This window comes from Schistocerca americana, chromosome 6 (assembly GCF_021461395.2).
Source record: "Schistocerca americana isolate TAMUIC-IGC-003095 chromosome 6, iqSchAmer2.1, whole genome shotgun sequence".
Classification (NCBI taxonomy): Eukaryota; Metazoa; Arthropoda; class Insecta; order Orthoptera; family Acrididae; genus Schistocerca; species Schistocerca americana.
In genome coordinates this window covers 198,566,441-198,592,204 of record NC_060124.1, presented here as the reverse complement: position 1 = coordinate 198,592,204, position 25,764 = coordinate 198,566,441, and the positions used below count along the sequence as shown (strand labels likewise).

Here is a 25,764-nt window from a genome sequence, read left to right as displayed (position 1 = left end):
TTTCAAAGCTGACAAAGAGAAATTAAAATATGTGAATGCCATTAAATGTAACGTTGAAGTGGAAAACTTGCTTGTAACACGGAAGAGGAAGAATATGTCTGAATGAAAATAAACTAATAAGAGTGATTCTGATATCTTTTTTACTTTTCCTCTATGAATACTGCATAAACTGATGGTGTAATTTTTATAGGCGGAGTGTCAGAAGAATGTCTTTACACAGGAATTGTCTGGCATTTGCCCAAAATCGTATCCACAAACTACAGTAAACTTAAATATGATGGCCGACCAGAGTTTGAAACCTACTCCTAACAAATACAAGTCCAACATCTTAACTGCTGCTGATCTCACTCTGTGATACTGAATTCATTTGGACCTCACAAATTCATCTAATATAAGAAGTTTCTATACAATGGCATAATGGTTACACAAAATTTAAAAAAATAATAATTAGACCAAACAAACTGTGGGGCAGGTGAATTTTATGAAATAGCTCACATATGAAAACTTTAAGAGGTGTTAGGGGTTTTTCCAACACAGACCAGGACATCCACAGTAATACATTCACATGCAATTTGAACATATTCCAACAGGTAGTTTTCTAATTGTTGAGAGGCTTCCGAATAGAGTTCCACAGATCACTTCCATCTTCTTGGCAAGTTAAAATCAGGACTCTAACCCAGATCCTAGCCTTTAACAGGCAATGCTTTTACAAACTGAGCTCTCCAGGCATGACTCGTCTACACAGATTCACTTCTTACAGTGAAGTTTCAAACGCTCGCTCTCTGCAGCCATGGAGTAAAAGATTATTGTGCACATTCACCCGGTAACAACACAAAAAGCATTTGTGAAGAACAGAAACATAAAATGTGGTCATCTTTAAAAATGAAACAAACAATACAGAGAACAACACAGACTGTTGAACCTCGACAGGTAAATTGGATAACAAAGAGGCGATGATTCGAGTAGGGTAGAAAATACTTTAATAGCACAACTTGACAAAGAGGAGGTAATGTTGATATGACACATTCCCTACTACCAAGTAATGGGGAATTTGGTGATGGAGAGAAGCCTGAGGGATAGCAACAAATAGATATGCATACATCCACACACAAAAAAAGCAGCTTACAGGAGGTTCTTCTTTCTTCTCCACTGCATCTTGTGGACCAGCAAGTTGTAGAACCTTGGAAAAAACTCCAAGTTTGGCAAAGTGATCCAGAAATATATCCTGTGCTTTTGTCATCAAATCCTGGATTATCTGTAACACAACTAGGTGGCCATCCTCATCCTCCTGCAACAAAAATAACCCTTTAGTAGGAAGCACAATACTTTGTATTAAATGAAAGCAGTAACACTAGGCAGAAAACCACTTTCTCTCAGAGGTGACAGTATGTAAATTAAGTTAATTATCAACACACTGACGACATTTACCCGCATTTACCCGAAAGCACACAACTAGTGTAATCTATTGTTTCTGCAAATACTAACTGTGTAATGAGAGTTAGCCACTTAAAATGCAATGACTCAAAGACTTATTTTCATAAATAATAATTCCAAATCATATTAAACATATGAATACGAAAAACTTAAGAGATTGCTCTGCATTGGAAACAGAGAACTTCTATCACCACAGCAAATGGAAGAACTTGGCTTATCACAATACTATGTTGTCATAAGATCTTTTATTTTTCAATTGGCATTACAATCTAGTCCAGTATGGACAATCTGTACAATAGCAGCAAATTTTAGCACAATCAGATCACTGGCACTTAAGGAATGAGATGCTCCAGTGCCAAAATCACACAGGTAGTAATCTTTTCAGGTATCACGCTGTCAAGAAAGTACCACGAGCACCTCAATTCAGGGAAAATCACCTTCATATAAAGTGTCATGGTCAACTGAGTGTTAGTGATGGCGATTTCAGACAATTATAACAGGCCACAGACCAGTAAATCACTTACCAGTTCAGCATTAGACAACAGTGCGTGAGCAGCCATACCATCAGTACCATCATCTCACTATGAATAATGGGAGCTGCTGCTTCACATGCATATCTCTGGCCACTGCACATAAAAGGGCACAAAGATTAACCTTTTCATTGCTGTCGGCATGTATATATGTCCTGTTGTGCCGTTTCCCAGGTGTTGTGGATATGTCTACATGTGCTCCTTGGGTTTTCCGACACTGCTATGGATGTCTGAATGTGCCCTTAGTCACCAACCCCTCACTGCTATGGACGAGTTGCCTCGAATCTTGTAAACAAAAAGGTTTCAAGTTTCATTGTGCGCTATCATTTTGCAAGAAACCTCATTTCGATATCTCAAATTGTTTATGACATATGATTACTGTAATGACCACACGATCTGCAATGTGCAATGATGTGAAAGGGTGCGTCGAGCGCAACCATCATTCGGATATTAAAACTAATAACTCAAGAATGAAATGAGATATCCTTCTGCTCCCAATTTTAAATAATGTTTCAATGTCTTATCTAGGTTTCATACACTGCAATGTGTTAGCTAAAATCAATCAAACACTAAGTTTACACAGCGCATTTTTGCCCCTGCAAAATCTTTACATCTTCATGCAACATTTTACTGAATTTGAAGTGGTACAGTAACTATGGCAGCTTTACCAAGCAGAAGTATCAGACTGTAAGATATGCAAAAATCAATTTTTTCACCTAAGAGTTTTCTAAAGCCAGGATGATATGTACTTCAAATCGGACAGGAAGACCCAAGCTGATGCCAGGCTACCAGTACACTGGAAAACATTAGGCAATGTGTGTGGCTTGCCAATAGGGCACTGTTCAGGCAGGTGGTGGAAGCATTCTCTTGTGGCACATGTTTACATAGGAAGAACTGGTAACCCCAAATCTATCTGCCAATGTCTCTCACCAGCAACTGGCATGGGAACCTACTCTCTGATCATGTGTAGTCATGCTCACCTATAGCACCTCTGAAGTGACCTGTACCCTTGACATATTGCTCCATCCTGTCACTTCAAAATGAAGCCAAAATTCTTTGAGGATCACTCACAACATGAAAGTGTTTGTGCAGGACAAGGATAACTTGCGTTCAGAGCTAGACTGTGGGAAATGTGCAGTTATGCATCAAGATTACTCAGCATTTTCTGCATTTCGGGGAATCCATGCCACAGCATGTTACGGCTGAGGTAGGGGTGAAATGTAGTGTTATACGCTACTCCATAGGTGTGTGTAGTTCCATTTATTCATAAGGGTGCTGTGCTTCACAGGTCAACATCCTACTATTATTAGATAATAGCAAACAATAAGCAACATCATTTCTGTTCGATAGCTATTATGCCTTTCATATTTTATCTCTCTACCAGAGTTTACAGCCTTGTGAAACCCTAATCTATTGTGATACACGCTGTTGAGAAGTCTCATATGGAAAAATATTTATGTCATCATCTCACAAAAGTGAAACATTCGGTAACATCACCTCTATATCCAGAGCAATATTTGATGTACAGAGCTATTCAAAAATAAGGAACAGATTTTGAACATTTGTTGCTTCCAAACTACAAAAGACAGACATGCAGCTCCAATGTTCCTGGAAAGAGTAAAGGTCCAATTTTTATGCATTCAATCTAAGCACCACAAGTTACATGACAAACATCAAAACTGTTGCTCATTTCCTGCCGCACATGAAGCAGCTGGTATCAGCTTCAGAAATGTTATGCCGCAAACTTTAAAGAGTGTCAGGTTTGGGGGGATAAAAACGTGGTCTTTACATATACCATCTTATGTAACAGAGAGAAATTCTCTAAGCACATCTGACGTTATAGAAGAGGAGAAACAGAAGATGAACTTCATTGCCTGTGTCCTCCTGGGTTTCCAGATCTCTCACTTTGTGACTTATCTGTGGGGTTAGGGGTCTCCCTGGTGAAGCTCGACTGCTCTTTCATTCGTTACCCAAAACAGATCAAGTCGAAATGGTGATAGCGATAAAAGGTCATTTGCTTTCTTCATTTCAACAGGTGCAGTTCATTTAGAGTCCAACACTGCAAGTCCAACAGCTAAAACTATTTGACAATGGAATCAGCAGTTGCAAGATACTGGTTGTTGGTTTAAGGGTAAACCAGACATACAGCACACTGCAAAGCTTTGAATATAGCATATGTACGTCAACTCCTCATGCCATCTGCGAGTTGGTCATTTCTCATGTGTCCCTCCCCCCCCCCCCCCCCCCCCCCCTTTGTTTTAAAGCAACATACTTGTTTCATAGTACACAAGAGTCAATTGGCACAAGCCCTTCATTACCAAAAATGACATGTTAAGTTTCGTGAAATCATTCTGTGTGTGGATAAAGAAGATAATTCCTTAACCTTTAGTTTTTGGTGTTGAGACTATGTTCCATTTAACTGAACAAGATAACTAACACAATTAAGAATAAGGGGAACATAGCAGTCAAAGGCCATAGCTTCACGTTTTGGGCAACTTCCTAATAAAAGATTTTCAGCCCATTCTTACATGCCAAAAAGACATTTAGAGATCTGGCTTTTTCGAAAATTGCAATAAAATGCCAAAAATTTTATTTTTCAGCACGGCTCAGCACCACTAACACTCGTGCCTGCATTTCAGAGCATTTCTTAACAATGAGTTGCCACAGCAATGAACTGGCCAAAAGAGGCATATATCTCTCACACTGCACCATTGGCCTCCAATGTAACCTGATCTCAACATATGTGACTTATTTGTGGAAGTTTGGTAAAGGATTTGTCTAACTTTGAATGAATTTTGGTGCCAAGCAGCAACAGTGGTGTATGCAGTACGTCTAGATGTGCTCACAAAAGTATGGGATGAGTATGACTATTGTCTGGATGTCCGTTTTTGTAGAGGGCATACTGAACTTTTGAGAAAGGTAAACGAAAAATGTACTCCAAGGTTGTATGTGCATGCATGTCAAATGCAATGGCACTAGCTGTAAAATAAGAACTTTGTAGCCCTGTGTCTAAGTTAAAATTCACCTCAAGCTTCTATCTTCGTTCAAGTAGAAGATAAAGTCCTGTTAAATCTGATTAATTGTTTGAAACACCATGTATTTAATGATGCTGAAAACCACACCTAAACTTTAGTTTTACTTTTTCAATCATCTGAGTTCCTCCTACCAGTGCCAACAACAAAGAATTCTGAAGAGTTCAGCTATTCAACTGTAAAGTATGTGTGTAGAACTGTAAACGGATCCTAGCCAAGGCTCAACATACGTTACGCACCAAGAATAATGGAGATGTAACCCTTGTGCGTGATTTCTGGATAAGCCACCTCACAAGCACAAGTATAAATTTAAAAATTACAGGGTCGCCACCAGCCCAAGCCCTTCCTAACAATTAACAAAAGACCAAACTGGAAATTACCAGTTTAATTTAAATAAGAATTTAATTATAAGAATGCAATTTTTTTCAAAGAAACTAACAAGATGAACAGCATTGTATGTCGTACATCAATGAGCTTGTTTAATTACATGTGAATTCCTTAACTTTGAGACAGTATGCCATTCACTTTGATTTTAACTCCCATTTTTGTTCATCACAAGCAAGCAGATTAACTTTAAAAAAATCAGGGAACAGAATATTAATTTGAAAAGTGGCACCAACGAAAAGATAAAGGACGCTGAATTTATCTTTTACTTAGCACATTTATTTCATGACTGAATTTGATGCACATCCTATGAATACAAAAGACTGGTGCCTGGATAGAAAATTTAACTAAACAGTTCGTCAAAAATGGTAGAATAGTGCAATTAAAAAGCACACAAAAGAGAAGTGGAACACAGTAATTCAATCATACCCCCAACAGAAATAGTTCAGAGAGATACCTATCACCATTATGCTCATGCACTAGCTTGGAAAGAGGTTTATCCGTTCGCAAGGGTTGTATACTAGATACACAATGCGGAATCCATGCCTGCCGCTTACGAACGGCTGAACTTCAGCACATGGTAAACTTGATCACGAGTTAACTGTTCAGAAATTAGACATTAAGCCAAGCACAAATTTAAGAAATTTTAATGGTGCAATACCAGAATGATTTTGCCACCACAAAATAAAATTAACTCAGCCAGGGAGAAACCCCCCCCCCCCCCCCCCCAAATTGTTTCAACTTACACGTGGTCCATTCAGAAACAAACCGTTACAAACATTTGCTCTATGCGCACGAAAAACTGATATTTTACTGACATTATACACACGAAGCAATTAAACTGGTAATATGAAAACCTACTGCAGTGCCGTAGTAGACCAGAAGGATCATAGGTTACCACACACGAGGTACAAGACGAACACAAAGAGAGAATAGAAAATAAGAACAATAAAAAGTCACACTCGCTCGAAAACACTATTATTCTCACATTCACCTGAAGTTATACTGACTAGCTTTTCCTAAACATATTCCCTGCTAGAAATTCCACACCGTGATGTCCAAAAGGAACAAAGCAACTTCCACACTTTTAATTTCAAACCACCATCATCGCCAACTATTTTAATAAAATCATTATGCCACATTCCAAAAATACGTAACTACACACGCTTCAGTTAAGCTGAAGTACTTAAATATTCCATGAGTTTAACATAAGGAAGTTCTAATTCAACTTACTTCCTGTCAGCAGATACCACCTCTGGGACCTGCGAACTATACTCACCAACCGCTAGCTGCAGAGTGTCCTTTCTCCACCGAGCTTCACCTAACTAACGGTTCAACGAAATCTACCAGACGGGTAGGCTTCCACCACCAACCTCAGACTAACAGGGGTAAACCTCTCTGACCAGGTACTGGGATCCTAAGTTGGTCATCCTGTGCTACCCTCCAAACGAGCAGCAAACATCACCTGCTCCTAGCAGACGACAACCAACTCAGCGGCCCCCCACAGAAGAAACCCGAAACCACACGTGAAAACACTCATTCAGTCACATTCACGCACACATAGGGTAGAGTGAAGGGAAAAACATAATAAACACAGGTCATGATTTCCAATGGAACACACAAAAATCAAACATAATATCGTTTAATAAGCCTTAGTTTGATTGCCCAGTCTTTCTGGGAGAATCAATAAATTAAACCGCAATCAGGCAGTGGACAAAATAGGATGCACAGAATCCAGTGAGACAAGCGTCTTATGAAACAATTCCAGAGAGACGATTATTAAGGACATCATTGCGCAGCCCAGACCACTAAGGACAGAAACTTGAAATTTGCAGATGGTGTTGATCTTATACTGTATGCACCATTTCAAAAAGGATTTTTCAAAATTCCACTCCTGGGGGTGAAATAGTATTTTGAAAAGTATTTTGAAAACATTTCACTATTGAGGCAATTTCGAAGATAGACCTACGAAAATCGGTATTTGGGTTCTCAGTCAGAAATAAAGAAATACATGTTTCAACATTTTTTGAAATTTTATCCCTATGGGGGTAAAATAGTGGATTATTTTTAAACAAATCATTATTAAAGAAACTATTTAAGTATTTTTAAACGTAGATTATGAAAATTGGTATTTGACTCCTTGGTTAGGAATTTAAAAAAATGTGTGTTTCAGTGTTTTTGGAAATTTAACCACTGAGGGTGCGTATTATGAAATATTTCATTTTGAAAGAATTTTTAAGGCTACATGTATGAAAATGTGAATTACGTTTCTTGGTTAGAATCTAAAAAATTACATTTCACTATTTTTTTTAAATTGAACCCCTATGGGGATGAAAGTTTTTATGGAAATATTTCATTATGCAAGCATTTTTAAGGTAAATCTAAGAAAATTTGTATTTGGCTTCTCTGTTAGAAATTGAAAAACACACCTTTCTCTTTCTTAAATACTCAATCCCTAAGGCAGTGAAATGGGGGAAGGGGGGGGGGGGTGACATGTTTTATGAAAATATTTCATTGTGAAAGCTTTTTTAAAGCTATACCTATGACAATTAGTATTTGGCTTCTTACTTAGAAACAAAAAAATACATGAAACTTCCTGGCAGATTAAAACTGTGTGCCCGACCGAGACTTGAACTCGGGACCTTTGCCTTTCGCGGGCAAGTGCTCTACCAACTGAGCTACCCAAGCACGACTCACACCCCGTCCTCACAGCTCTACTTCAGCCAGTACCTTGTCTCCCACCTTCTGCCAGGAACTTTCATAACAGCACTGCAGAGTGAAAATCTCATTCTGAAAAAAAATACATGTTTCACCGTTTTTTGGAAATTCAATGCTTCTGGGGGTGGAATAAGGCCACACATTTACTTACTCTTCATCTACCAGCCCAAATCACTAAGGATAGAAACTTCAAATGTGGAGAGGGGGTGGATCTTGTACTGCAAGCCTCGTTTAAGAACAGATTTTCAAAATTACGTTCCAAAGGGGGTGAAATAGGGTATGAAAGGTTTTTTGAAAATATGTTGCTATTAAGCCAACTTTGAAGCTACAAATACAAAAATTGGCACTCGATTTCTCAGTCAAAAATTAAAAATACGTGTTTTAGCATTTTTGGAAATTCAACCACTAATGGGGTAAAATAAGGGACGAAAATTTAAAAAAATATATTTTGTTATGTTAAAAAAATTAAAGGTAAATTATGAAATTGATATTTTACTTCCCTGTCAGGGGATGAAGTTTCTATGGAAATACCACTGCAAGAATGCAAAAGACACAATTAACAAAAAATCAGACTCCACCGATGAGAATCTCTTTTTGGTCAGAAGTACATTCAGCAAAGGCCATCCTTTTATGACCTTAAATAGCGTGAAATGTTTAGAATGTGTTGCAATTTATGAACAACATAAAAAATTCGATTAAAAAAAGTAAAATAAAAAAATTCTGTGTAGAGAACGCAGTCTACATGAGCGAAGCAGGAAGCGCTAAGCTAGTAAAATTTTAAATACGTACCTCATTATCTAATACTGTTGCAATAACTTCAACCAACATTGTACCAAAGTTATATGTTGGCGACTCGGGGCTACACACTTCAACTAACAGGCTTGGCTGGATGTAATGTACCATCTTCTTGATGAGACCCAGGCTGGCTTTCCTGTAAGCACAAGTAATGTAATGAGCTATTAATATAAATTGTATTCTGAACAAAATTTGTGAGCAAACTGCCAAGAAACCCTACACGCTCAACAGGTACGATTAAGGTCATTTTACTAAACAGATAATATTTGTAGATATTTAGAGTCTGCAGTGAAACCATGAAATGTTACAATAAGGAGCCTTCTTTTTATCTGCAGTGTTCAGTTCAAATAGCTTAATATTCAGATCATTATTTCAAATAATTTAATGTCATATGCAGCAGTCATCTTTTCTTTACTGGCTGTATGACTGCACAATTTCACTGTTCAATCACTATCAAGTATTGTATAGAACAGAACCACCGCGTGTTCCTGTATGACCAATCACTTAAAAGTTAAAATTAGTAAAAAGTGAAATCTTAAGATGCGCTACAAAAAATGCAACTTGCTTTAGAAAAAATTCGTTGATGGCATACTATCCCACACAAGTGTCTGCACTTGCACATCACAAAAACATCAACATTCACTGACCTATGAATGCAGGTGGTGTAAGTATCATCAAACTGAAACCACTATCACCATTACTATAGATGCACATCATAGTTTTTAGAATTTTATGTACTCCATGTCCTAACACACTCAACATATGCATTATGGACGCACAAAGTATAGTGTGAGCTTGGGAATACACAACAGCTGTTGCATAGGTCTCACACTAAAGTACACTTAAGACATACAAAGATTACATGCTCACTGCACATAGGCAAAGTACACAGGTGTTTTCCTTCATTTGGGCTTACAAGTTGTAAGATATGTTAACATAAAGTAAAAGCCAGAATTTATAATTTACCAGTCGAATAGCTAAAATGAAATAGTTTTATAATAAAACAACAAAAAATATAAAAAATTAATAAAACTAACACATGATGATATGCCCCCCCCCCCCCCTCTCATTGTGTCTACATATCACCATAGCAGTGACTGATTCTCACATGGCCCTGCAGTGCCTCGCCACAGAACATGCAAACATGGTCATTAAATTTTGTTTTTTGTGTGTCTCCTTGGTCATTTAAAACAAACCAACTGATGTGAACAACAGAAGCACCAAGTCTTCAATAGGATCACACAAAAGAGGAAAAACACTTAGCTTACAGAAGAGGAAACTGTTGGGTAGAGGGTGTGGGGAAAGATTGAGATAAGAGGGTTACAGGAATGAAGGATGTGTTGTAAGGGTAACGTATTGCTTCTTCCAAACTTAATGATGCTAGCAAGGTTATAGATGACATGTGGAAAGAATTCAAGCTTATCCAAAACGAAGTTGTGTTACCTAGTGAAGTGGTGATTGTTTTGAAGTGCGGAGACTTTCGAACAAAATTTAACAAGAAGTATTGGTATGCACTTGCTCAAGTGAAGTTAATATCAGATCCATGGGATCCGGGGAGTCACCTATCCCCCAGGGACGTTAACATTCTTAGTTAACGGGTGGAGTGTAATAATTTTCCTGCACCAAATTCCCCTAAACTCAAACTATTCTATCCTCCCACACTTAGAGGTACTGGTTAAAACCTTACCAGTGAGAATTTGTTATTACATCATTCAAAATTGCTCCTGGTAAGAGATTTTCTTGTTCCAGTCAGATGTCCCGACTTTGCACGGCTGCACCATGAGGCAGAGAATGCACACGTTGTCTCCGATCTTAGTCATTTGGCACAGCCTTCGGACAATATATATTAGGTGCCTGGTCAGTTCTTATCTCCCTAAGTCACAGGAATACTATTGTCATGCAGAATGTATCATAGTCAAGCCAGCTTTTGCCTTTTTGCTCTACACGAGGTTTCTGTCCTCGCAGAGCTGGCCCTAGGACAACTGCATTATTCTTTGACACAAGTACCGTCATAGTCGGTCCAGAGTTCAAATTTATATTTCCTAACGCACATTTGCCTTAATGAACGGGAGTGAATATTACGTTAGCAGAACATACAATATTGGACGAATAATTAAATAGTGATGATACTATAGCATATTATGTTCTATTTTGTATAGAATATTTTATACCTTTTATGAGATGTCATGTAGACGGGCAGGTTTGTATTGATTTTGAAAGGGGTGGGTAGTGTAAATAAGAGCATGATTTACATTAACAGAGAAATCATGGCTAACACAGAACACACATCACACCTTTTTTTAAAAAAGAAACACCTCGTAAACAAGTGTGACTGGCTCTTCACCATTTGTCGTTTCCATAGGGTTGCTAAGATTTTCTTCGGGGACCTCAAGGGTGAAGGTCTAAAGATGGCCTTGTACGCCAAAAACTGGTTAACAATAAAAGCAATATTGTAGAACAAAAGCAAACTGGTGCTTTTCATTTATTATAATGTTGTTATACCAAGAACTGACGGAAGATTCTGTTAAGACAACACTTTATAACTGAAAATAAAAAAACATTTTCACATAGGAAACTGAGGACCAGTTCAAACATCTGTGCATCGTCTGCTAATATTAAAAACAAGGAATCTGCAAGGCTATACTTAGTATGAAGGGGCAAAACAAGGGGACATTACACCAATATATGGAATTCTGTCAGTCTGGCTCCACAGTCACATTGTGTGGGTCGCTCATTAGACTCCTACGAGAAGAGCGGAAGGAAGAGCGCCAAACAGCAGTAGTCTCCATGATTGTGTGGAGTTTTACTGAGAGCAGTAGCGCACCAGATGTCATTCCACTTTTGGGCAAAAGAGAGATCTGACGTGTATCCACATATCTGCATGTGGAATCCTGAAAGGGACTGGAGGTGGGGGTGGGGGCAATTATCTGTCTCTCTAGCCAAACACTTGGCCAGTTCGTTCCCTGGGATGCCCACATGGCTTGGTGGTGGTGGTTGTTGGGATGTTTAAGGGGGGACTAAACAGCGAAGGTCATCAGTCCCCCATTCCAAAATCAGGCGAGACATAAATGTGCGAAGCAGGTAAAACCCCAAGGGGTAGGAGACTCCCCACCCCCAGGCACTGAAAGAACACAAATGCGGCAACGAACACTACAGACAAGAAGAGTACAGATGAACACTAGACAGAAAGAAACAGAAGAAAAGAAGATGGCCGGAGACTGGTTGACTGACCACGAGAACAAAAGGCCGACTACACACTAAAATCTGCAACCAAATATGAGACACTCGAGGACGAGAGACACAGAAAGGGAAAGGTGCAGGATCTCCCTAAATGGAACCATAAAAAGGACTACCACGGATAAAATTTAAAATGTCGTCAGCCATGGAGGCATCGTCACATAAAACCAAAGGCAAAGTGCCCAGGAGATTAAAAGACTGCCGGAGGGTGCGCAGTCAGGAACACTCCAACAGAACGTGGGCGACCATCGGCCGGGACCCACACCGACACAGGGGGGGATCCTCCTGACGCAAAAGATGGCCGTGCATCAGGTAGGTATGGCCGATGCGGAGCCGACACAGGACGACAGAGTCCCTGCGAGAAGCCCGCAGGGAGGACCGCCACACACCGGTCATCTCCTTAACAGCCCACAGTTTATTCGGAGATGTCATGCCACGCCACTCAGCAGTTCACATCTCAAACACCTTACGGCGCAACACCAACTGCTGATCACGAGCCGGGAGGCCGATCTCCAAAGCTGGGGTGTCGATCGCCCCTTTGGCCAGCTTGTCAACACGTTCGTTCCCCGGGATGCCAACGTGACCTGGCGTCCAAACAAAGACCACCGAACGACCAGAACGGGTAATGGCGGAAACAAACTCCTGAATAGAGGACACCAGAGGTGAAGAGGTATAGCAGCGGTCGATGGCTTGGAGGCTGCTCAGGGAGTCACTGCAGATGACGATGGACGTGCCTGAGCAGTAACGCATATGCTCAAGAGCGCGCAATATGGCCACCAGCTCTGCAGTAAAAATACTGCAGCCAGCCGGCAAGGAGCGCTGTTCAACATGGGCAGCATGAGCAAAAGCGTAGGCAGTGCGACCATCAACCAGAGAAACCATCAGTGTAGACAGTCTCACAGCCCGAAAATGAGGCGAGGAGCACAAGAAAACGGCGACGGAGGGCCACAGGCGGAACCGAGTCCTTGGGTCCCTGTGCCAAGTCCAGACGGACGGACGGCGGGGCCAAACACCAGGGAGGCGTAGGTGCACGAACTCTGAAGGGAGGCAGAAGAGGGAATGACCCCAGTTCCGACAGCAGGGACTGGACGCGGACAGCTATGGAAAGCCCAGACCTAGGTCGCCGTTTGGGCAGATGGAGGACCATGGCAGGGAAAAGCAGGCGACGATTGGGATGGCCCGGCGAGCAATGCACGTGGACAGCATAATCGGCGAGCAGTCGATGGCGGCGAATCCGCAGCAGGGGAACCCCGGCCTCCACCAGTAGACTATCCACTGGGCTCGTACGAAAAGCGCCAGTTGCAAGCCGAACCCCACAGTGGTGTATGGGGTCTAACAACGTCAACACTGAGGGTGATGTAGACCCATAAGCCAGGCTCCCATAATCAAGCCTGGACTGCACAAGGGCTAGTGCAATCGCAACAGCGTGCAGCGATCCGCACCCCTAGATGTGTGGCTCAGGCAGCAGAGGGCGTTGAGGTGCCGCCAGCACTTTTGCTTCAGCTGAGTAATATGAGGAACCCATGCGAGTCCTAAGAAGCGGCAAGTGTCCACCACTTCAAGCAGATGGCCGTCGAGGTAAAGTTCAGGATGAGGGTGGACCGTCCAACGCCTGCAGAAGTGCATAACTCGAGTCTTGGCTGCAGAGAACTGAAAACCATGAGTCAGAGCCCATGATGCTGCCTTGCGAATGGCTACTTGCAGCCTGCGTTCGGCGACTCCCGTAGTCGTGGAGCTAAAGGAGATGCAGAAGTCTTCGGCATACAAAGAAGGAGACACCGACGACCCCACGGCTGCAGCCAGACCATTAATGGCCACTAGAAATAAGGAGACGCTCAACACCGAGCCCTGCGGGACCCCATTTTCCATTGTATAAGATGAACTAGAGGTGGCACCGACTTGCACCCGGAAAGAGCGGCGCAATAGAAAGGTTTGAAGAAAAGCCGGGAGCCGACCACGAAGACCCCACTCATTCAACGTAGCAAGGATGTGATGCCTCCATGTGGTGTCATATGCCTTCCGCAGATCAAAAAATACAGCAAAGAGATGCTGACGTCGGGCAAAGGCCGTACAGATGGCAGATTCCAGCCGCACCAAATTGTCCGCAGCAGACCGGCCCCGACGGAAGCCACCCTGGGATGGAGCGAGGAGACCGCGCGACTCAAGGACCCAACACAAACGCCCCCCACGATACGTTCGAGCAATTTGCACAAAACGTTGGTGAGGGTAATGGGACAATAGCTGTCCACCGCCAGTGGGTCCGCACCGGGCTTCAAGATGGGGACAATAAGACCCTCTCGCCATTGCGACGGGAACACGCCCTCGCTCCAAATGCGGTTAAAGATGGTGAGGATGTGTCTCTGGCAGTCCCTGGAGAGATGCTTGAGCATCTGCGCGTGGATGCAGTCTGGTCCTGGTGCTGTATCAGGGCAATCGGCGAGGGCAGCGAGGAATTCCCTCTCGCTGAAAGGAGCATTGTATTTTTCAGAACGACGCGTGTGGAATGATAACGGCGTCTGCTCGGCTTGCTCCTTGAGAGAGCGAAAGGCGGGGGGGATAAGTTGCAGTCGCAGAGCTCTTAGCAAAGTGCGCAGCAAGGTGTTCAGCAATGGCGGCAGCGTCCTTGCAGACAGCGCCGTCCAAGGAGATCCCCGGGACACCCACAGGGGTCTGGTATCCATAAATCCGCCGGATCCGGGACCACACAAGCGAGGGGGAGACAGGAGCCCAGGGATGAGACATACCTCTCCCAGCACTCCTGCTTATGTTGTGCAATAAGACGACGGGCCAAGGCACAGAGCCTCTTAAAGGCGATGAGGGTCTCTAGAGACGGGTGCCGCCTATGACGCTGGAGAGCCTGCCTACGGTCGCGAATAGCCTCAGCAATCTCCGGCGACCACCAGGGTACAGCCTTCCTCCGAGGGAGTCCAGAAGAGCGGGGGATGGCAGCCTCGGCCGCCGAAATGAGTGACGTGTTTAAGATACGGACCACCTCGTCAGTGTCACCATGTGGGGGAGACTCAATGGTTGCAGCGGAAATAAAAGCCGGCCAGTCAGCCCTGTGGAGAGCCCAGCGGGGCAGGCGCCCAGAAGAATGACACTGGGGCAGTGACAAATAGATGGGAAAATGGTCACTACCACACAGGTCAGGATGCACCCTCCAGTGGAGGGATGGGACAAGTCCGGGGCTGCAAAGAGAGAGATCGATGGCCGAGAACGAGCCATGGGCCACACTGAAATGCATGGGAGCACCGGTGTTCAAGAGGCTAAGGTCGAGCTGAGCCAACAAATGCTCCACGGCACGACCGCGGTCATCGGAGACAGTCTCACCCCATAGAGTGTTGTGGGCATTGAAATCGCCCAGTAACAAGAAAGGTGGCGGCATTTGGGCTATCAGTGCAGCCAGGACATGCAGCGCGACATCACCAACCGGTGGAAGGTAAAGACTGCAGACGGTAATAGCCTGCGGCGTCCACACCCTAACAGCGACAGCCTCTAAAGCCGTTTATAGAGGGACAGACGCGCTGTGAACAGAGTTAAGGACATAGATGCAGACGCCACCAGACACCCTTTCATAAGCTGCTCGGTTCTTATAACAACCCCGATAGCCACAGAGGGCGGGGGTTCACATTGCTGGAAACCAAGTTTCCTGCAGAGCTATGCAGAGGAAAGGATGACGGCTGATAAGTTGGCGGAGCACAGCTAGATGGTGGAAGAAACCGCTGCAGTTCCACTGAAGGATGGTGTTGTCCATGGCTGGGAAAGGCGTGACGGGACTGGGAAGGCAGATTACGCCACTGGGTCACCTGCTGCCTCCGATTGAGCACCTGTGCTAGTGCGTTCCATAGCGTCGGAGGGACCGGCGATATCGAGGTCCACAGCAGACGCCAGGATCTCCACCTCATCCTCAAGAGTTGGAAGGTTGCGGTGGGACAGGTGCCACCGCAACGTCAGGATGCTTGGGAGCCTTTTTCTTCAACTGCTTTGCACACTGTGCCTTTGGAGGGTCCGGCTGGAAGGGCCCCTCTGGGTCAGTCTCAGGGACGGACGACGACTGAAGCCCTATGAACAGCGACCGGTTGTTGTTTCAAAAATTTGCGGGTGTCCGCTTTGGCACTGGGCAAAGCCTGGGATGGGAGGGCCCCAAGGGACCCCTTCCTGGCTAGAGTAGCCGAAGAAGCATCACGCTTCTCCAGCTGGGAAGGGGGAACGAATGTCCCCGATGGTTGGGGTGCTGTTGCTCCTGAGTAGAAGGAGCAGGAGCAACAGAGGGGGAAGTGCCCCCCACAACCAAGGGGGCCAGTTCATTCTGACATAGCTGAGAGGCAACAGTACGTGACGACACGGGAGAGGATCGTACCGGTGTTGCAGCAGCGGCATAGGTGGATGTCATGGGCACAGGATGGAGCCGCTCATATTTCCGCCTTGCCTCGGTGTAGGTCAGGCGGTCCAGAGTCTTATATTCCATTATCTTCCTTTCCTTCTGGAAGATCCTACAGTCCGGTGAGCAAGGGGAATGGTGTTCTCCGCAGTTAACACAGATAGGAGGCGGGGCACAGGGAGTATCGGGATGGGAAGGATGGCCACAATCTCGACAGGTGATGCTGGAAGTACAGTGAGATGACATGTGCCCGAACTTCCAGCACTTAAAACACCGCATCGGAGGAGGGATATATGGCTTCACATCACAACGGTAAACCATCACCTTAACCTTTTCGGGTAAGACATCACCCTCCAAGGCCAAGATGAAGGCACCGGTGGCTACCCGATTATCCCTCGGACCCCGATGGACGCGCCGGACGAAGTGAACATCTCGTCGTTCGAGGTTGGCGCGTAATTCATCGTCGGACTGCAGAAGAAGATCCCTGTGGAATATAATACCCTGGACCATGTTGAGACTCTTATGCGGCGTGATGCTAATTGAAACATCCCCCAACTTGTCACAATTGAGCAACATCCGTGACTGGGCAGAGGATGCCATTTTGATGAGCACAGAACCAGAGCACATTTTGGACAAGCCCTCCACCTCCCCGAACTTGTCCTCTAAATGCTCCACAAAAAACTGGGGCTTGGTCGACATAAACGAGTCCCCATCAACCTGCGTACACACGAGGTACCGGGGCGAATATTCCCCACTGCTGTCTTTTGCCAGGCATTCCTCCCATGGAGTGGCCAGGGAGGGAAACGATCTCTGATCAAATTTCTTCCCGTTGAGGTTAGACCTCGATCGCTTAGAGACTGCTGGTGGAGGCCCACCAGCGAGAGACGATGTACCACGCTTCATTGCGGGTCATCCGCCCTGATGCCACCCACTCCGACCAGGGGCTCTCCCCACGGGCGCCACCCAGCCGCAGCAAAGACCACCTGGCAGGATGGCCTTTGCCGGGAGTCCCGATGCCCCAGAGGGATAAGCAGCTACTCCTCGGCATACGTGGGGAGGTAGCAGCTCAGACATTAGCAGTGCGATCCCTGTGTAGTCAGGGGGCTACCACCAAGAGGGTACATGACGACCCCACCACAACGGACTGGCTACCGTGCTGGATGTCGGGTGTCGAAATATCCATGTACATCATGAGGGCAAAGATGGAACTGCACATTGGAGGGAATGTATGCCACCCAGAACACACTGCAGTGGATGTGGCCGGAAGCTCGATGTAAGTCCAACTCCATGAAAAATCAGGTGTGCCAGATCTTAGGGCAAGATGGATGTAAGACGCACCACGTAAGGTGTCCTTCCCCAAATGGTATGCACTAACGGAAAAATTTAGAAATGGAGTGGTCAAACCGCTTAGGGGACCATCACATTAAAGGCCGAAACAGTTGAGACTCCTCTTAGTCGCCTCGTACGACAGGCAGGGATACCGCGGGCCTATTCTTACCCCCGAACCCGCAGGGGGGGGGCCACATGGCTTGGGGCCCAGGAAAGATAACTAAGCAGATTTCACGGCCAAGGGCAGAGAGAAGGTCATGGACAGCAGAGACCAAAGGGTGACAAGATTAGCATCGTTCTATAGCCTGCAGGCTCCTCATTGAGTCGGTACATATTAAAACACGTTGAGGGAGGCCCAAGTATCAAAACAGAGGGCCATGTGAAAGGCTACCAGCTCTGCTGTGAACAGAATACATGATACTAGCACCAAATGGTGTTCCGTGTCAGTGGGAGGCGTAAAAGCGTATCCCATCTTATCTATCATTTTACAACCGCCAGTGTAGAAGATGGTAGCACCCTGGAACTCTTCTAGGACGGAATGCACAATATGACTGAATATCATAGGAGCAACAGAGACCTCTAGGAGTTGGCTCTATCGTATGTGTAGAGGGGGAATCCCCACTTGTGCAAGGAGACTGTCGCTGTCAACAGGACTAGTGCTGAAAACACCGACAGCCAGATGCACTCCATAATAATGAAGAGGCTCATGTAGTTTCACAGACAGGAAGGATCCACTGGGCCATAAGCCTGATAACCATAATCCAGTCTGGACAAAACCAGAGCACAGTAAAGATTGAGAAGAGTAGCACAGTCTGCACACCAAGATTTGTGGAACCAGGAGATGGAGAACATTAAGAGCTCTCATGCAGAGAGTCTTCAGGTAGCAAATTGGGTCAGCCACATCAGCTTTTTATTGATAAAAAAGGAGGCCCAAGAAATGGGACTGCCCTATAACATTTAGGCACTGGTTTGTTCAATGGCAAAAATGCAGAAGCCACGTTTTGGAGGGAGAAAATTGGAAGCTATGGGAAAGTTCTCACGCAAAGGCCTTTCGGATAGTGTTCAGCAGACACTACTCAGTGGGAGCTGCAGCAGATGCAAAAATCATTGACATACAATGCCGGGGTAACCAGAGGCCCAACAGAGGTTAAAAGCACATTGATGGCCTTGAGGAAGTTTGTGACACGTAACAGAAAACTCTGTGGGATACTGTTCTATTGGATCCAAGGGGTGCTTAGTTAAGTGCCAACTCAAACCCGGAAGAACTAGTGGGACAAAAACTCGCAGATAAAAACTGAAAGATGGCCACAAAAGCCCCAGTAATGGAGGTTAATTAAAACGTGATGGCGCAAAGCCATGTTGTATGCCTTGTGTAGATCAAAGAAGACCACGACAAGGCGTTGACTTTTAGCAAGTCTGTCAGACTGCTGTTTCCAATTTGAGTTAATAGTCAGTAGCAGATCATCCTTTCCAGAAGCCACACTGATACAGGGACAAAAGACCTCGAGATTCGAGAACCCAATATAATCTTAAGCTAATCATTCTCTTGAGCAGCTTACAAAGTACACTGGGCAGGCTGATCAGTCAGTAGCTGTCAAGAGATGTTGGGTTCTTCCTGGACTCAAGGGTGGTGTAACCCCATGAGCCAAATTCGGCTGAAAGACCGTGAGTAGATGTTGCCGAGCCTGTAAGAATTCCCATTCAGTGAATGGTTCATTACAGATTTCTGCTCGGTGGGGTCGAAACAGACGGGTGTTTCTTTAACTTCTTGTTTCTGCATGAGAAAGGTAGCAAGATTGGAAGATAATGCCAATTCTGAAAGGGCCAATGGATCAGTACACAGATCTCTCTGTAGGATAAGAACTCGGGCAGTTGGCTATCACTGGTGGCCCAGAAGGCTACAGAACTCAGACCAAACCAAGGACGAAGAGGCATATGTCCCCAGGGAGGAAACATAGTGCTCCCAGCACTCCTTTTGATTCCGTTTAAGGTAGTGAGCCTTTGCACGGAGACGCTTAAATGCAATAAGTTTAGTCTGTGAGGAGTGTCATTTAAATCGTTGCAGAGCCCATCGGCGGTCCTGATCGTCTACTGCTACAGCCTTTGTCCACCATGGTACCAGTTAATGACAAGGGGGACCTACGGACAGGGGGATAGCAGCACCAGCGGCGTGAAGTGTAGTGTCAGACACATCTTGCACGACCATTATCAATGCAATTTGAGAGAGAGGTGTCTAAGTGCATAGCAGACGCATATAAGAACCATCTTGCTCTGCGGAATCCCCAATGTGGGAGCCTGTTTTGCTGGCGGTGGCAGGGGAATGATAGAATCACCGGAAAGCGGTCAGTGTTACAAAGATCATCATGGGGTGACCAGTGTAGTCAAGCTAAGAGAGCAGGGGAGAAAATTGTGGGATAGATTGCAGAAAAGGTGACATGAGTGGCACTTGAAGTGTATAGGAGAACTGTCATTGAGGAGACTCAAGTCAAAGCCCGTAATAAGTTGGTCAATTAGAAGACCCACTACCCATTGAAGTGGCATTCCCCCACAGGGGATGGTGTGCATTGAAGATCCGAAGGAGATACGGGGATGGGAGTTGCTGTATTAAGGTAGGTAGTTCAACATAAGAAAGTGGCCTACATGGAGGGAGGAAGACATTGCAAATGGTGATTGTTGAGGTTGTTTGCACTCGTACCATTATTGTTTCCAGGTTGGTATGAAGGGGGAACCAGTCACTAATGACATCGGTGCGAATAAAGTGCAGACCTATTGAGATGCAATCTTGGGGCTGGCACAGTTCTGACACAACACCTGATAACGAAACGATGGAGAGTGGTCATCACGGAAATGCATTTCTTGTAGAGCAAGACACAATGTAGGATAAGAGGGCACAAGTTGTGTTTCCATTAGGTGATGGTAATATCCGCTACAATTCCACTGGATTATCATGTGGTGAGAGTGCAGGTCAGGCGTAAAGAAGCCAAGGGGAGGTCTTGTCACTGGGTCAGTGATCATCACCGACAAGGAGGGGGTGACATCCATAAATAACATGTCAGACACAGGCTACAAGGGGGAAATTGGCACCACTGGGGGCACTGGGAGGTGGAAGGGGGTAGCTTGTTCTGGGACTATTAATTCTTATTCTTCTTCTTTTTCTTCTTCTTCTTCTTCTTCTTCTTTTTCTTCCTCTTCTTTGAACAGGCTTGGCAAGTTCTGGAACCAAAAGAGAGTGAGTGACCTTGGCATGCACAGACTGTGTAGCCTGTGACCAAATTGTGGTAGTAGGCCTCCAGCCTGAGAGATTATGTGGGGAGGGGTCCCATGAGGAAGCCCCATCACTGGCAGGTGCCGAAGAAGGGGGGCCCCTTTTCCAGCCTGGGAGAGGGAGCAGCACACGGAGGAGAGAGGGAGAGGAGAGGGGTTGGGACTGGAGTAAAGAAAGATGTAGGAGAGGGAAAGGATGTAACAGAGGCAAAAGTAGAAGACATCAACACTGGGTGGAGATGGTCATACTTTTGATGAGCCTCAGTGTAAGATAGATGATCCAGGGACTTTTTTACTCTTGTATCTTCTGTTCTTCCTTAAGCATGGAGAGTGGTGGTCGTGACAACTTACACACACAGGAGGTGGAACACAAGGGCTTCCCTCATAGAGTGGGTGTCCACGGTCACCGCACATTGGGAAGACATATGCCCAATATGCAAGTGCCGAAAGCACTTCATGGGTGGTGGGATGTACGGCTTCACGTCACATCAGTAACACGTAACCTTAATCTTCTCTGGGAGATTATCTTCCTCGAATCAAGGTGTCGGTATCGGTGTGGTTGTCTTTATTGCCCTTCTGCATATGTTGAACAAAATGAATGCCGTGCCGCTCCAGATTAGCCCAGTGTTTCTCATTAGTTTGAAGGATGAGGTTCCTATGAAAAATCACTCCCTGGACCACATTCAGTGACTGTTAAGGGATAACAGACACCTGGACATCGCCAAGACAATCACAAGCACGAAGAGCTGCAGACTGGGCAGCAGAAGACGCTTTGATCAACAGAGCTTGACCGCATCTTACTGACAGACTCCACTTCGACAAACTTGTCCTCGATATCTTCCAGAAAAAACATCATCTTTGTGGCAGTGAATGTGTCCCCATCTGTCCTAGTACAGATCAGGTTGTGGTGGTAGTGTTTCACCTCAAGCCAGCGAGCTTGGCTCTCCTCCCAGCCTGTAGCGAGGGAAGTGAAGGCTGCAAGGTCATACGAAGCAGCATTCAATGCTCTGTTACCACTCAAAGAGATGGCCAGATTTCTGCAGCTTGATTCGCTCCATGTGCTAAGTATCCACCCTGATACCACCCACTCCATTCAGATGCTCTCCCCACGGGTGCCACCCAGCCACATCAAGGGCCATCTGGCAAGGTGGCCATTGTCGGGAGTTCCGATGCTCCAGGAGTACAAGCAACCACTCCTTGGTATACATGGGGAGACAACAGTTCAGGTATCAGTAATGTGACCCCTGTGTCGTCAGGAGCAGGCTCAGTCAGATGGGTACATAAAAGCCCCACCATGCAGACTGGCTACATGTGCTGGCAACTTAGCAGTGCAAAGGGGGGCTCCACCACATGGACTGGCTATACATGCTTGTGACCTAGCGGGGCAGAGGGCAGGGGGGGAGGGGGGGGGGGCTACGGAGGGGATGGGAAGGAAAGGAATGGGAAGGAAAGGAATGGGAATGGGAAAGGAATGGAAAAGGAATGGAAAAGGAAAGTGTGGTGGGGGAGGAATCCATGCCGTAGATGATAGGGTGGGTGTTCTTCCCCAAATGGCTCACGCTAAAAGCAGAAAATTTAAAAGTGGAAATCAAATCCCAAGGGGGGACCAAAACACCAAAAAGCATGAAAGAACAGGCAAGAGGAACAAAATCACATGGAAAAAAAGGGAACCAGGCGGATAGCCAGGTCAATATAAACAAGAAAACAAAGGGATCGGAAGGAGGGAGCAGCAGGCAAGGAGTGAGGATGGGGAGGGAGGGGCACGATGAAGGTAACGCAGCCCGAGAAGCAAGAAAGGGCTGCAACATCTCAGGGTCCCATGCATACCACACACAAACTCGTGAAAGAACTATGAACCCCCTGGGGAGGAAGTATGAACGAAGAGTTTTTATTTTCATAATGTACGGAAAGTTCTGGTTGAAAATTACAAATTATTTAGGAATAATGGAGACTATTCACCAAAAGGAAGAAACACTGCATCATCAATAGGTACACGAACAAAAGATATGGAGCTTGACTAGATTCCAGAATGCACTTCCTTTTTCTAGCTGCAGGAAAAATATGCACACACACACACACACACACACACACACACACACACACACACACACACACACACACACACCTATCTCTCTACAGTCGACGGGACACAATGTAGGGAGACAGGTGTGTGTGTGTGTGTGTGTGTGTGTGTGTGTGTGTGTGTGATCTTTATTCCTAAATAATTTGGCTCTTTATGTTGCTAATGTTTGCCACTATTGTTTTCAGTTTGCTCTTACTTGTGAGGAACTATAGACATTTCTTTACTTTCATTTGCTCTGTAATCCAGGGAATTAAACAGCCAGAAAAAGGAAATACACGGTAATACTGTCCAAATTCCAAGTGTTTCTAGTTAGACCACTCAGCCAAAGTGCTAATGCAAAGACAAATTTTAATGTGTGCAAAAGAACTGAATCATTTAACAGTCAGACATAGTGAAGCAAAGCACTAACCAGAGAGAACCATGGAAAGGTCCACGACTGTTGTATGTGTCTCCCCGTCTGGGATGGGGAGACTCCTGAACTTGTGAATAGGCCACCACACACTCAATTCAGAGGTATGCATGAATTTGCACTGTTGCAGGCACCTCTTTGCCTCTTCATGCAATAACTGGCATCTGGTGCACAAGAACAGTTGCACAGGTGTAAATGCACCTTAAGAAAGGATGCAATCCCATAAGGGATTGCACTACAGAGACCCATGTCAGGAAAATAGATACCACACAGCAGAACTGCGCAAAAGCAGAGGAAATGATACACTATCCTCTCCATCGCCTCCAAGAAGGATACACCAAACACCGTGCAGAGGTCATCGCAGGGACACCATGTTGTCGACGCAATCTTCAATGACATTCAGAGCTGTGTGAAAAGGCAAGACCCATTATACTGTTATGTTCGTAAAGAACCCCAACACTGGCCTGACAGTGTCACGACAATGGTACACCGGCAAGAACAAAGACTCAGAAACTGGGAAATGAACGAATGGTGTCAGTACAAAATTGATTAGTACATTGAAATGGCAAGAATGACTTCGTAAACATAAGATGAGGGCCGCGAAGCATGGGAATCTTGAGTTTCACAGTGGATAGAGCCACTCATGTGAGTGTAATAAAGGTATCAGCACTAAAGAGTATTATGCACAGTAACACTGATGGAAGAATAAAACTTAAAGACATAACAAAAGAAATAAGACACATGGAGACACGATGTTAACGATGATTGTAGATGACAATTTGTGTGTGTGTGTGTGTGTGTGTGTGTGTGTGTGTGTGTGTGTGTGTAACACAAGTTTCTTGTACACAGGGCAGTCAAAAGAAAATGAGCCAGATGGAGAAAGTAATTTAACAGTTTACTATTCCAAAAGTAATCACCGTAACTGCTAATACATTTATCCCACAGTGAGACAAGACAGTCAGTGCTTTCATGGAAAAATGTTGATGGTTTCCTATGGAACCATGATTGTGCTTAGTGTGCACCTCTTCATCTGAAGTATACATATGGTCACAAAACATTTTTGTCAGGGCTACAAAAATATGGAAATCGCATGGGGAGGGATCAGGACTGTACGAGGTTGTTAAGAACTTCCCAGTAAAACTGCTGTAGCATAGCCTAAAGAAGCTTGGTAACTTATGTGTGGGAAGAGAAAAGGACTTACTGCGCCTGAATCAGGGTAGAAGGCATGTGTACTGTAGTGGGAGCAGTGATGGGTACAGACAGGTGGGGGACAGATACTAACGAATTTGAAGCCATGTGTGTGACAGGAATGAGCAATATGTTGTAGAGAGGGTTCCCACATGCACAATTCAGAAAAGCTGGTGGTGGTGGTGGTGGTGGTGGGTGGAATCCAAATGACACAAGGTACGAAGAAGCACATCATGTTGGGTGGCACAATCAGCAGTTGAGTGGCTGAGCTGTCTCTTGGCCACAAGCTATGGGCAGGCAGCTTGTTAGTCACAATCCCCATGTAGAATGTCGCACAATGATTGCAGCTAAGTTTGAAGATCACATGGTTGCCCTCACTGGTGGCCCTGTCTCTGATGGGGTAGGAGATGCCAATGAAAGGAACTGGAATAAATGGTAATGGGAGGATGTATGGGCACAAGGCTTTCATCTGGGTCTATTGCAGGAATACACATGCAAGGCAAATGGTTGGGGGCAGGGGTGAATAGGGACAGACAAGGATACTGCATAGGTTCGGGGTGGGGGCAGCGGAACACCACTGTGGGAGTAATGGGGAGGATAGTAGGAAAGATATTTCTCATTTCAGGGCACAACGAGAGGTAGTGAAAGCCCTGGCAGAGAAAGTGATTAACTTGTTCGAGTCCTGGATGCTACAGAGCCAGGGAGTGCTACTCCTTTGTGGCCAGACAATGGGTAAGTGGGGCATAGCAGGAGTCCGAGGAGACACGGCAGAGGTGGTCTGTTTCTGGACAAAGTCTGAATATCTCCGTGAAACACTTGGCATATTTGGAGAGGGACTGCTCATGGTTACAGATGCAATGCTAATGGGTGACCTCACTGAGGGACTGCTCGCGATTACAGATGCAATGATAATGGGTGGCCTGGCTGTATGGAAGATGGAAAGGATTTCTTGGTGTCGAATGGGTGGCAGCTGTTGAAAT

General features: G+C 45.1%; 1 protein-coding gene across 1 annotated transcript in view; it reads right to left on the bottom strand.

The window, feature by feature from the left end:
* The window catches only part of LOC124620049 (E3 ubiquitin-protein ligase Ufd4), a 307,195-nt gene that overhangs the window by 201,268 nt on the left and 80,163 nt on the right, over positions 1-25,764 (bottom strand). Inside the window, 2 exon segments of the mRNA XM_047146715.1 lie at positions 1,127-1,288; positions 8,888-9,029. Coding sequence (XP_047002671.1) covers positions 1,127-1,288; positions 8,888-9,029 — 304 coding nt within the window.